This window comes from Cnephaeus nilssonii, assembly GCF_951640355.1.
Source record: "Cnephaeus nilssonii genome assembly, chromosome: 11".
Lineage (NCBI taxonomy): Eukaryota > Metazoa > Chordata > Mammalia > Chiroptera > Vespertilionidae > Cnephaeus > Cnephaeus nilssonii.
Genome location: NC_137082.1, coordinates 51,911,476 through 51,924,863, shown reverse-complemented (window position 1 = coordinate 51,924,863; position 13,388 = coordinate 51,911,476). Strand labels below are relative to the sequence as shown.

Genomic DNA, 13,388 nt, shown 5'->3' with positions numbered 1-13,388 from the left:
GCGAAGCCTCTTCCACAGGACATTAAAGGCTGCTATTTTCCAGAGAAATCCTCCGACCACATTCCTTGCGTCCCAGGCTGGTGACCTTATTTTCAAGTGTCAGGTTCAGCCTCCCGGCCCTTGGAGGACTTTTCCAACGCACTCCGGCCGCCCAGCAGCAACTTCTTTTCCCACCGCCGCCCCTCCCGCGGTAGCGCGAGGCACCGGCCGACCCACGGCCACGGCCTCCCTGGCCTCCCCGGCCCGTCCCGGCTTCTCGCAGCGCCTCTAAGTTTCCGCTCCGCGCGCGGGCCCGGGCGGGGGCCCGGCCTCCTCCCAGCTTTGGGATGCCGCGGCCTCCGGGGGGAGTGTCGCCCGCGGCCCCCGCCCGCCCGCGCCCCCAGCGCCCGCTCCCTGGCCCGCTCCCCACGGCGCGGCCGCGCGCATTACCTGCCGAGCGCCGGGGGGCCTGCTGCTTCCTCCTCGGCATGCTGCTCGGGCCGCCGTAGCCTTCGTCTCAGCCGCCGCCGGAGTTCGCGGGGCGCGGGGACGCGGGGCCCCGGGCGCAACTCCGCGGCGCGCCCAACTTTGGCCTCGTCCCCGCGGGCTCCGGGCTCCGGACGCGCCGCGGACCGCGGGGAGCCGCTCGCATGGACCGCCGCGCCCGGGGCCGCTCAGGAGGAGGCGGCGGCGGCCGCGCGGGCCGCGTCCCGGCCGCCGGGCTGCGGGCGGAGCGCGCGGGGCCTGGGCGCCGAGCCCGGAGTCATCCCCGGCGCGGGCCGCGGGCGCAGCGGTGGGCGCTGGGAGGGCCGGCCCGCGGCCCGCGCTCCATGCCGCCGCCTCCCGCCGCCGCGCTGCTGCTGGCGGGCGCTCCTCCGGCGCCGCTGCGGGCGCTGCCCCGCGCCTTCCTCCGCGAGCCGAGAGTCTCCGAGCGCAACTTTCTCTCCCCCCTCTCCTCGCGGTTCGGGGGTCGCGGCGAGTGTTTTCAATGCGCGGGTCGCAGTTTTCTCATTGAGCGCCAGCGAGGCCGATCCAGGCTGTCCTTTTCCTCCTGCACTTAGTCTAAGAGGAAGAAAGCAAACAAGACAGAGTGAAGCCCCCTTACACACACGCGCCGGGGGGAGATGTCAGGCGCTGCTCCACCTTCCAAACAGTCACAGATCAAACAGTGTCACCCGGCCGGAGCGCCACTTGGTGCCACTGGGCTTTGCCGCCAGGATCGCCGCTTCTTCCAATGCGAAATCTAATACAAACACATTTTGATCATGGATTTTTGGCCGGTCTTGATCTTCCAACAGAAAAAAAAAAATGAAAAATACACAAAAGCCCCCCACTCAAAAAAAAAAAAAAGGCAACAACAACAACAACCCAGAGAGTGTGTGCAAAGGGGCGCAGAGCCGACATTCACTGGGTGGGCGAGATGAGCGTGGACTGTTCCCCCCCCCCAAACTCCTGGGAGAGAGGGAGATGCACTCTCGCTCTCTCCTCTTTTCAGTGAAATATAACACACATTCCGATCGCAGAGCTTTCAGACAGTCTCAACTGATAGACAGACACATCGAGCTGCTTTTCCTGCTTCAGTTTTTACTCCTCCTCCTCTCGCCAACGTCACCCTGACAATTACAAATAGGTCTCTCACAAACCATACCTGTCAATCTTTTTAATTGCTTTGTGTTTTTTTTCTGGAGCTAAACAATATGACACAAAAAAGAAATCTTAATACAGCACAACATAAAAGATTGTAGTTTGGAGAAAGACATTGAGGGGTTTGTTATTGTAATCCACTGGCTGATACTGGGTAAAACCATGTGTTCTAAAGCCAAGTTAAGTAGACACTGGCAGATTTTTAAACCTGTTAATACCCCTCCCCCCCCTTGTACATTCATACCACGTACCCACATAGACATAAACTACCCTTGGATGAAGAATGTCCTACATTTAAGATAAAAATACCTGTGTCACCTTTGCAGTCTTAGTTTGGGAGTTAAATTTGATTGGGGATGGGTGGCTTTTATGTTTTAGTAATTCATGGGTTAAGTGGAAAGCAAGAGGTTTTTTAAATTGAAACGTATTCCTTTAACAAAAAATGCAAGATGGACTTAGCTCATCACACGAAAATGTGGAAAATATTTAATTTGGTCCCTCTATGAAAAGTGAATTGATTATTTGGTCAATACAGACAATTAGGGAGAAAATTGACACACTGCAACTGCAGCTCTCTCTAGCTGGGTTATAAAATGAGGTCTTCATACATCATTGCAACGTCTCCAATTCAATTAAGTCCTTCAGCATTCCCACCTAGAAGTTTAAAATGTTTCTGTGCTCTGGGAATTTGGCCCTCTGGTTTCCAATGTGTGTTCTCTCCCAGTGGGTAACCTGTATCTGTCTTGTAGAGAGGCTACTTTAAAAAAGTCACGGAAAAACACGAAATCTGGGCCAAAATAAGTGAAATGGCTTAGTTCATACAACTTATATGGGGCAAACTGAGGGGCAGAGATGCGAGCAAGGCGTTTGGGGGACAGCGGACCAGGAGCCTGGGGCTCAGAGGGGGCACTGAGCGCCCCCTCTTCGGTGCTTGAATGCGCTCGCCAACAGCAAGGGATCCCCACGCGGCTCAGGGACCCGGCCGTGCCCCGCCGCCCCGGCCGCGCTCGGGGTTGATTCGTACCACCTTGCAAGGAAGTGAACGCTTCGCACGGGAAGGGGAGGCGCCTGTGCCGGCCACCGGCCGGCGCGCCTCCGAGAATGCCCGGAGCTGCCGCCGGCTCCGGGCCGCGGCGAACGTGGGGCACACGGGACCCCTCAGCGCCCCCCTCACCCTTTAGAGTAGTCAAATCCGGCTTTTAGAGCGCGGAGAGGGTGGGGATATCCGGTGCCTCCCCGGCGCCGGAGGAAGGGGGAGGGCGGAGAGGCTCCCTGGCCAGTCTGCGCCGATCAGATTCAAACCAAAACAAAAAGATTAAAGGAGCAGCTACCGGGGCGGCTGCGATCCTCCGGCCAGGACCCCGGGGGTGGCGCGTCCGGGAGCTCCGGGGGCTGCGAGGACTCCGGGAGCTGCGCGCCGGAGGGGGAAGGGGGGGAGCCGAGGGGAGGGCGAGGGCCGGAGGAGGGGCGGACCCACCGGCTCCGCCCGCGCCGAGCCGAACTCAGCTGCCCGGGCTGGTCGCGACCTTGGCCTGCAGCGGCTCGGAAAGCAGGCGGTGGCGCGGACTATGCTGCGGCTGGCGCTCGCCACGGCCCGAACTATCGTGGACATGTCGTATTCCCGCCACTTCCTGGACTTCCAGGGCTCCGCCATCCCCTGCGCCATGCAGAAGCTGGTGGTGACTCGGCTGAGCCCCAACTTCCGCGAGGCCGTCACCCTGCGCCGGGACTGCCCGGTGCCACTCCCCGGGGACGGAGACCTCCTCGTTCGAAACCGGTGAGCCCGGCGCGCGCCCTCGCCCCGGCCCCGCCTCTCCCGGGCCGTCCGGTTCGCCTGCGTCCCCACACCCCAGCGCGCTCGGGTGCACAGCCTGACTTGGCGAGATTCTGGGAAGTTGAACCCGCCGCCATCTGGCGAAGGCGAATGCAATGTGACTGTTGCTGTTGTGAATATCCGATGCCACCGAACGTCCTCATAACTGGGGGTTATTTTAATTTGGGATTCCCCTCCCCTCCCCCAGTGCTCCCTCCTCCCCCTCCCGCTCCCGAAATAAAACCGAGGGGACCCAGAAGCCGAGGCTTCCCGCCTGGCCCACCCGCGCGCACCCGGGGCTCCTGCGTTCACGTACTCTTTAGGGTGGAGCAGGGACAGCCTGGACCCAAGCTGCGACCTTTAGGTAACAACGTGCTTTGAAGAAAGGAGGCCGGGGACCAGGCTGGTTTTCCTGTCCGCTCCAGGTTGGCAGTAGCCTCGCCATGGCAGAGCCTGTCTTTGAGTGTGTTGGTGTGCACCTCGCTGGTGTCGTCTGCGTGTTGTCAGTGATGTGTGACTGTTGTCCGTGCCCCGGAGTGGAACGACAGGCGTGTGGCGCGCGTGCTGGGCGTCTGGGGCGGGGGGCATGGCTGCATTTGCCCGCACGTTCTGCAGACCTTCGGGGACACACTGGGGTTCTTGCCTGACCTCTGTCTTTTCCTCCCCTACACTCCTCACCTTCATGTGTTTCCGCCTCACTAATCTTTGGTAACTGGTGAGGCAACAGGAAGGAACGGGATCTCACTCCGTGGAGCCAGGCCCTCGGGTCTCTGGGTGGGTCCACTCCCCGCGGACTTGCAGGCGGGGCGTGCCTGGTTCCTCCATCCCCTTCGCAAGAGCAGGACTCCTCCGCCTGCTCGGGCAGTCCGAGGGGTTACAGTATTGCATGTTATCAGGTTGAATAATACTCCGAAGGGAGGAGAAAGTTCAGATAGTAACTGTGTTGAAAATTGTGTGCTAGGAAGTACTCTCAGCCCCCTGCCAGGAGTAGCTTGATGCAACGTTTAATGAGTCCATTTTGGAGATTCATATCAGCCTTCCAAATAATATTGTAAGGCTGGAGAATTCTGGTCTCAATATAAAACTTTTGGAAACGTGTTGGGAATGTAAACATTTAGTGAACCAAGGATGGGACTGAGCAGAGGTGGGATGTGTGTGTCCTTGAAAAAGTTTGCTACGGTGGAAACAGCTTCCGAGGATTTCTTCATTATGGGATGCAGTGCTAGGGCTGTTCAGGACATGCGTCCTGCCAGGATTAAAAGGAGGGCTTGTGTGTGTTCAGAAATACAAAACACACGAGTAACTTGCTAGAAGCTGAGATGAGCCCCAGGCTGAAAAGCTCCAAACAGACTGGAACAGGCAAAAAGTTTCCCATAGGCTTTTGTTTCCTTTTTCTGATGAAGTACACTATTGATTGATCAGTGATGTAAACACACACAGCTGCTTGAGTAAAACGCCTTTTAGAAAGGGGGTATGGGATGGGGAGGAGGCCACTGAGCCTGGCAGTGGTGGGGGGGAGGGGAGTGGTTAGAGCACTACTGGCCGCAGCGAGGTTGGGACCACCCTCCAGCGCCTTGGGTGGAGGTTGCTCCAACCCGGCCTTGGTGCTTTCCTGGCCTCTCCCCCAAGAGGGTACATCAACTCCTAGGATGCCCCCCTCCTGAGACTCCTCTCCCTTCACACTCACAGTCCCCTTCCCCACTGGGTGTCTGGGCACCCCGGGCGCTGCATCACTAGCTTGAGTCTTGGACTCCAGGTCAGTGCTCTGGACCACCGGCTCTCACCTTTGGAGCTCATCAGTTTGGGTTGCTTTTAAGATCCATACCTTTTCCCCTCCACCTATGCCAAGAATCTCTTTAATATAAATAGTATATTGATACATACAACTTGACCTCTAACTCCTACCTTGAAGCCCACAACAGAAAGAAAATGGAGCCAGTTTTCTGCGTGTTGGGAGGGGGCGGAACCTCTGCCGCCCCTCTTCCCTACTCTGCTGGCAAACCTGCTCCTATCCCCCAATTGTGGGAAGATCCTTTATTCTTGCACACAAGGTCAGCGGAGGTGGCGTTTTACGGACTCTCTCCCTCTCTCTCTTTTAAAGAATAGAGGCTTAATAATTCACTGAAGGTTAGTTCATCCTAATTCTAGGCCAAATCTCCCCAGAACACTGTTAATTACATGAAAATTTTATGCATATGCTTCTCCTTTTTATCATGATAAAATTGCTCTGGAATGAATAGATTAATCCCAAATTTACTTATTTGGAAAGGTGTGTGGAGGTCTGACTTTTTCTTTCACTTGAACCATTTACACATCTCATAACATTTCAACAGAAAATACAGATTTTTTTCTTCGCAGAGAGGGAAGTGCTTTTAAGCTCCACAACCATTAGAATAATCAAGTTCACCATTTAGGAATGGTGTGAGAAGGGTACATAAACTCCCCATAGACCTACAATTGATGTTCCTTTCTATAGTTCTCACCTTCCTCTTTCATACATCCCAGGACAACTTCAGTGTCCTCTCCATTACCCGATCTCAGAAAAGAAAAAGAAAGCGAGTAAGACACCCTCCGGTGAAGTCAGTTTGAGCGCTATTTTTAGCATTTTTAGTACCATAATGACACATTATTTCGTTTCTAAATATTTCTAACGATTTTCTGCTCCTGTGTAAGATAATGGGTCTAAGAGTTTGCGGGGAGGGAAAAGAGAAGGGGGAGGGGGTGGGGAAGGCGTTTTTTGATAAAGGGTTTGTTGCTCACGGGAGGGGAACAGTAGTATTTCTTCGGATTCTCCAGGCCAAATTGTTTTTCTTCTTTCTTTCTTTCTTTTTATTTATTTATTTTTAAAATAAGTATCTGGTTTGGACGACTTTGCCTCCCAGTATTGAAGGCATGTGCTTCGGACTAGAATCTTCGCCTTGGGTTTTGTTCAGAGAAAGCGTCCCCCTCCGCCCTGCAGGACTGCCCTGTTTCACAATAAACATGAAGGGGCTCAGCACTTTTTAATATAAATAAACGGGCGACTATATTGGGGGAGAGCCCGCCTCGTCCTGAGGTTTCTCGGCATTATTCTTTTGAGTGGATCCTGCCGTCGGATCGCTGGAACCCTCATTAAAAGCACATATTTTAAATTAAAGGGGCACAAGGGGAACCTCCCAGCACGCGCATCCTTCCCAGTGGTCTTTCCCCTCTCGCTCCCCCTTCATGTCCCCTGCTCGGACCCGGGCCCCCCTGTTCCACGGCGCCGCTGCTCTTGAACTTGTTTCTGGTGAAGTGGAGCTCAAGGGCTCCGGACCCCCCAGGCAGCTCTTCCCAAAGCCCAGGTAAGGACCTAGGCGCATCGGGGCCCTGGCGGGTCCCCACCACCCTGGGGGGCCTCGCAGCGTCAAAACAGGGGTCTGGGGAAAGGCGGGGGCCACGCCAGAGGCCGGGAGACACTGGAGAGGGTGAGGTTTGGGGAATCTAGATTCGCCACCAGCCCGAGATTCCTTCACCACTATGCAGGCGATTTAGAAGAAGGCAGGGCGGTTGGGAGGAGGGGTCACGAAATATGGGGGTGTCTAGGAAGCCAAGGTCACGGTCCAGCCTCTAGCGTGTCTCTGTCCACGGGCTTTGCGCCTAGCCACGCAGGGTGCTCAGGGCTACCCCAGAACTTGTCCTGCCCTGGGCTGGAGCTCCATGGTGGGCGCACCCGCAGGACCCCTGCCTAGCCCCGGAGGCCGAGGTCCCGGGTGCGGACCTGGGCCACGGCCCCTCACCCCAGTGCTGGCAGCGCTGCCCCAGCCCGATCCTGGCGCGGGAGACATTGATCCTTAGTTGCTGGCGGTGGAGGAGCCACGCGGGACCAGAGGGTCGGGCAGTCAGAAGCGGCCCTCAAGTCCAAGGGAGGCTGTCGGGAAGCACTGACTGCTGGCACCCAGCAGGCAGCCCCGGGCGCACCAGGGGGCCTCCAGGGAGACGGAGAGCGGAGGCCACCTGGACGGGGCGTGCGGTGCGCCTGCGGGTGTCCTGTCCCTGCTCTGGGGCGCGCCGGGCTCAACCGCAACATCTGACTTGATGTTTTAGGCAAAGCCCCCATGGAAAACTCAAGCTTCTGCTGAGCGAATGCAGCCACCTCAGCTCCCAGCGGCGCCCCACTGCCCCCTCCCCCCACCGCCACCACCACGCACACACTTGGCCCTCTGTCCCCTGTGGCGTGCGTGTCCTCTCGCTCTGCATTTCTCCTGATATGTGCGCTGTTGGGTTTCCCACCTCTCCTCTTGGAAGCGGTAAACCACAGCCTGGGGAGGAGGCGAGCTGGGGCTGAGTCCTCCTCCAGCACCGCTTTTCTGCTCACGGGTCCTAAGTGGGGTGTGGGGAGGGACGCGAGGGGCTGGCCAGCACCGTGGAGTCCCTCCGAGTCCTAGGCGGGGTCTCCCCACACAAGAAAGGCGCCTCTCCAGTGGGGAGTGTAGAAACGCCAGAGGGACCAGACTGGAGGGGGCTGGGAAGGGTTAATTGTGGACTCCCCACTTCTCAAGCAAACCTCACTTCACTTTCACCGCGGGAAGCCTTCCGGGAGGGGGTTTGCCTTCAGCAGAGGCTGGGGCTCCGGCTCCGAGAGGCGCTGCAGCTGGGCTGGGCCCGGGCTGCTTCTAGGAAGACAGGCAGCTGGCTCTGCTCTGGGGAAGCTGGCCCTTTTTACAAAGACGGGGCCTTGAGAACTGAGTAAATTTCAAGGAGAGAGCGAGCAGCCTCCCCCCTCCTCCCCAAATAGAATGCAAGCATCTTGGCATTAAATGCCAAATAATGCCAAATGGGAAACCTGCAAAAACCATTTCCCCATTTCTCATTACTGCATATCCTTTATGGGTATGGAATGCTATGGCTCTTAGAATTCAGGGAGGCTGTGTGGTATGCTCACTTCTGAAAGCTGCCTGATGAGCTAGAAAGAAATGGTTTCCTGCTTCCTTCTTTCTACAATACGCAGAGAGCTTTCAGTGTTGTAGACACACAAGGCAGAAGCATCAGGGAGCATGTTTAAGGGCAAAGTATCACCGATAGACCTATGGAAGCGGGTCCTGCTACAGAGCAGTTTTGGTTTATTAAGTTAAATTAAAAGTGAATTATTTTAAAATGACCTACTTACCAGCTTTGCTCCTGCCACCAGGTAACACCATCCTTTCACTTCATTACAGGTGGAAATGACATTTTTAGGGTCCTCCATTATGTGTCTAAGTCACCTCCTGACATTCTTAGTTGACGACTTGTGTTTTTTTTTTCCCCCTTACGTATCAGGATATTTCTGTTATGAGGTATACTAAGATGAAAAAAAGCTGGTAAAAGTACTGGCCTCGCAATTAAATTGACTCTGGATACCAAAGTGAAACTAATCATCTGGTATTAATCAACTTATGTCTCTGCTTCTTGTTGAGGGAAAATAGAGTGACGATATGCTTTCCTTTTCATCTGAAAAGGACTGTAAAATGTTGAATGTTCCATAAAATCTCTCTCCCCTTATGAGACAATTTTTGTTCAATTAATCAAAGTGCATATTTTCACACTGGACATCGTTACATCAGAAAGAAAATTTGCTGCAGCCACTCTAACAATGTTTTGAAACAACCCCTGCAGTAATGACCTTGCACATTCCATCAATCTTTAATAATATCATTGTCATTACTATTATTATCTGAAGTGTTAAATTGTGGCCAAAATCAATACTAGTGTACTTGGTTGAATATATTTTATCCCACTGTTGTTTTTAACATCTTTGTTAAGAGGCCAATTAATTTCCAACTCAGCTCCAGTGCAGTGTGTGGATAAGAAGGCTTCCTGACATATTCGGGGTGGTTTTTTTTTTGTTTGTTTTTGTTTTTGATTTATTTCTCCTTTTGAAAGAAAGAGGAGGGAAATAAATGACATATGAAATAAATAACTTGATGTTTTAAAGTGATTGAAATTATTTCTAAACTGATGACAGCAAAACTCTGGTTGCAAATCACTGTTGAACTAAATACTCATTTAATTTCTTTTCCTCCACTGAATATCAGGACTGGTTTTTTCATATTCTGTCAGAATGTATGGCTTAGCCAGCCCCCCACAGTCACCGAATTAGAGGGGTTTTTTGAAGTGGACTATAGAGGCCTTGAGAACAAAGCACCTTAATATATTTTTGTGATTGTTTTCTTCTAGATTTGTCGGTGTTAATGCATCTGATATCAACTACTCAGCAGGACGATATGACCCTTCAGTCAAGACCCCCTTTGATGCGGGTTTCGAAGGTGTGGGCGAGGTGGTAGCCTTGGGCCTCTCCGCCAGTGCCAGGTACACAGTCGGCCAAACTGTGGCTTACATGTCACCGGGCTCTTTTGCTGAGTACACAGTGGTGCCAGCCAGCATTGCCATCCCAGTGCCCTCTGCCACACCCGAATACCTCACCCTGCTGGTAAGTGGTACTACCGCACACATCTGCCTGAAAGAGCTCGGCGGGCTGAAGGAAGGGAAGAAAGTGCTGGTGACGGCAGCGGCTGGGGGGACAGGCCAGTTTGCCGTGCAGCTTGCAAAGAAGGCCGGGTGCCACGTCATTGGAACCTGCTCTTCTGATGAGAAGTCTGCTTTCCTGAAGTCTGTTGGCTGCGATCGTCCCATCAACTATAACACTGAGCACGTGGGGACCGTCCTGAAGCGAGAGTACCCCGGAGGCGTGGATGTGGTCTATGAATCCGTGGGGGGTGCCATGTTTGACTTGGCAATAGATGCCTTGGCCACCAAAGGGCGCCTGATAGTAATTGGGTTTATCTCTGGCTACCAAACCCCTACTGGCCTTTCACCTGTGAAGGCAGGAACGTTACCCGCCAAACTGCTGAAGAAATCGGCCAGCATCCAGGGCTTCTTTCTAAACCATTACCTTTCTGAGTACAGAGCATCCATGGACCACTTGGTCAAGATGTGTACCAGTGGAGACCTCGTGTGCCAGGTGGACCTGGGCGACCTGTCCACAGAGGGCAGGTTTACTGGCCTGGAGTCCGTGTTCCGGGCTGTCGATTACATGTACATGGGGAAAAACACGGGGAAGATTGTAGTTGAATTACCTCACCCTGTCAACAGCAAGCTGTAAAACCAAACAATGGCATAAATCAGAAGAGAAAGAAAGTGGGTACTTGATGCTTCAGAATTACTCAAATCAATTTATTTTCAGTCATTAATGGAGATAATATTTCTTAAAACGAAAGTAAGGTGTTACAACAGGTTTCTCTTTTTCTTCCCCCTTTTTTTTTTTCACCCCTCTCTTGAAAAAAAAAGTGCTAATAAAACTTACCTCCCTGGCTCAGAGGTAAAACCTTTACATTCAACCCTTTGGTCATGGACAGTCTCATTCCAGATTTTATTGTTCCTGGGAACTAAATTAATTCCTGATGGGAGAGCTGATCAAATCAGTATGTCTTCAGCTTGATGAGATTTTAAAATTGGTCTTAAAAATAGTTCACAAATTCTTTGCTTTGGGAGAGTTTGGTCTTGGGCTAATGAGTAGTTAATAAATGAGAGATACCGCAAAAATCAGCCCTATTTCCGAGTGCACATTCGGAGGAAATGGCCCTTTGTAGCCTATAAATCACTAGCCAACTATCCAAACAGAAATTTGGAGGGATTCTTCCACAACTTTGATTTTTGTTAGATTATTAGCAAAAATGATTAAGTGAATACAGACCTATCTAAAAGAAGTCAGTTGTATTGGAGGCTTTTGTGCCTGTGAGGCACATGTGGAATGGAAAATTTCACTCCTCCCTTAAGAAGCAAATCAGTGCTGAAAACTTACACAGACAAAAAGCAACGTCGGGAGAGGGGACGACAGATTCGGGGGCTTTAAGAACTTAATACATGCCCAGGAAAGGTGTGTGTCCCATCCACAATGAGGTCCACCTAACAGAACATGGGCCACCCAAGGGCAGGCCACTCTGGGCACACCGCGGGAGGGTCCTTGCGGACACCGGGGCAAAACAGAGCAGACTGCGCCGCGCACAGTCAGGACCAAGATCTCCAGTAATAACACACGGGCTCTGTGTCAGGCTGTCTGGCATGGAAGGTGTGTTTCATCTCTGGTCATGGGAACAATAGCAGCCCCTGATCCTAGGTTTCCGTTTGACTTCTCCCAGGTTCTGGTGGAGTGAGATGCCTCTTGTCCCGGGCACCTGATACCACACATGAACGTAACCGGTCGAGTGCCTTCTCTTCCGAATCCTGCCTGGAGCTGATCGGCCCGCCTGCTAACCTTCAGCTCACCAAAGGCGGCTGCAGCCTTCCCTGTGAACTAGGAAATCCCACGGTGCCTCTCCGATCGAAGGCAGAGCCCGCCGGATGGTTTCACAGCCCGGGGTTTCCGCATCTCTCACGTGCTAAATAAATAGGAAGACAATTAAAGGTCCAAAAACCTTGGTGACCATATTTAATTTTTCTTGCCTTCCGTCTGAGGAGCAAGGGAATGCTACTGCCCCATAGCTGTTCGTATCTGTTTTACAAGATTTACTCATTTTCAGGTACCTAATGTCGCTGCTAGCATGCATGCACAACAATACAATTTATATGGTAAATGGGACCAAATCACGGCTTCACTGAATGTTATGGCTGCACTGAAGGGAAATGTCACGGTAAATAGCTGCCAAATTATGGATCATGCCGAAGTGTCACAACTGCACTAAAGACAAATGGCACTGGAGGCTATTGCCACGGCGGGCCTGTGAGTTATGAGGGAGGGTAGCGGCCTGATGCGAGGCTCTTTGTGTCCTCATTATAGCAGAGGGTTACCGGTGCAGGGGACAAGGGAAGCCGGTCCAGTGCGGGGCTGGGTTATTAATCTGTCCCTTTCAGTCCTAGCGGCTGTGGCAGAACAGAGGGAGACTCAGCCTGGCTTCCAGATACACAAACACACAAGGGAAGGGGACAGGTTTCCTGAGCGTAACCACCGGAAATGGCTGGTCACGGGAAATCGTGTCCCTCAGATCGTCGCATCAGAGAATATCATTAAAATTGAACGTAGTGTGCGCCTGCTGGCTCGGTTGCTCCTTATGCAGGTAGACGTGTGACGTGTGAAATGTAAGCAGAAATGCACCGCTCCCTTCGTGGAGACTTGAGGGGGGAAGGACATCGCCAACTAAATTGCTTCTTCTAAACTGAAGTGTGTCCCGGTTTCTTTCATTTTAATGGGAGGGTAATAAAGATGAAAGACCAACCTTTTTACTGATGGACCCCTTAAGCTACAGAATAGAAATTTATTGTGTTTTGAAGGAATACACTAAATTCAGCTATGTAAAAAAAAAAAAAAAAAAAGTGTATTTTTTTCAAACACCCAGGTTTGAAATAAAATCTAATCTGAAACCCTCATGTTTTCTCTCTCCCCAAACTAAGGAACCACAGCACAGGCTGTTTGCATTTAATCTCAGGAAACAAGCATGAAAGATTCCGCCCATTCAGATAATGCCAAAAAGATGTTTAAACTTTTTTTTTTTTATTCTTCTGAAAAATGATTTGTAAATTGAGGGTCATAGTTCAGCACCAGTTTCATCTTCTGGTATTATCATTCAAGACTAGCCTCTAATGGGAGGTGAAGTGGTGCGAAGCTCTCAACACCTTTCTTCTGAACTGTATTACATATCACAAAAGTACATCCATAATTCAGGGCAATTGTCAGTCTTTGTTTTAGAGACAGGGCTGGGGCTGGGCGACCGCGCTGGATGAATTATTCCTCGGTTCTCAGGGTGGCCTCTTTGCACGTCAGCCTGGAGGTCTGGGGCTGGGCAGATGGAGGATTTGCCTCTGGTTAGTGCACAGAGAGGAGGGATTCTCATCCCTCACCATTCCCTCGATTTCACATTTGTTTAGCATGCAAACACTACGAACAGTGTCATTCCGATCCCTTTGACGATGACTTCTGCTGTTGACTGATTTCAGCATTTAAAAAAATCGGGCTGGTTTA

General features: G+C 52.4%; 2 protein-coding genes across 3 annotated transcripts in view; one reads left to right on the top strand and one right to left on the bottom strand.

Annotated features, from left to right (window-relative positions):
* The window catches only part of TSHZ1 (teashirt zinc finger homeobox 1), a 69,853-nt gene extending 68,356 nt beyond the window's left edge, over window positions 1–1,497 (bottom strand). Inside the window, exon 1 of the mRNA XM_079784077.1 lies at window positions 430–1,497. Coding sequence (XP_079640203.1) covers window positions 430–469 — 40 coding nt within the window. The 5' untranslated portion in view covers window positions 470–1,497. The remainder of the gene's footprint in view (window positions 1–429) is intronic.
* Window positions 1,498–3,052: 1,555 nt separating this feature from the next.
* Window positions 3,053–13,075, top strand: PTGR3 (prostaglandin reductase 3). Of its 2 annotated transcripts, XM_079783383.1 has the most exons (3): window positions 3,053–3,400; window positions 9,611–10,570; window positions 11,572–13,075. In XM_079783383.1, exons 1-2 carry the CDS (start codon window positions 3,192–3,194, stop codon window positions 10,533–10,535), a joined length of 1,134 nt encoding a protein of 377 aa, XP_079639509.1. In that variant the 5' UTR covers window positions 3,053–3,191; the 3' UTR covers window positions 10,536–10,570; window positions 11,572–13,075. The 2 variants fall into 2 exon arrangements, with proteins under 2 accessions (XP_079639509.1, XP_079639508.1); XM_079783382.1 differs by having other exon boundaries at window positions 9,611–13,075.
* Window positions 13,076–13,388: the final 313 nt, after the last annotated feature.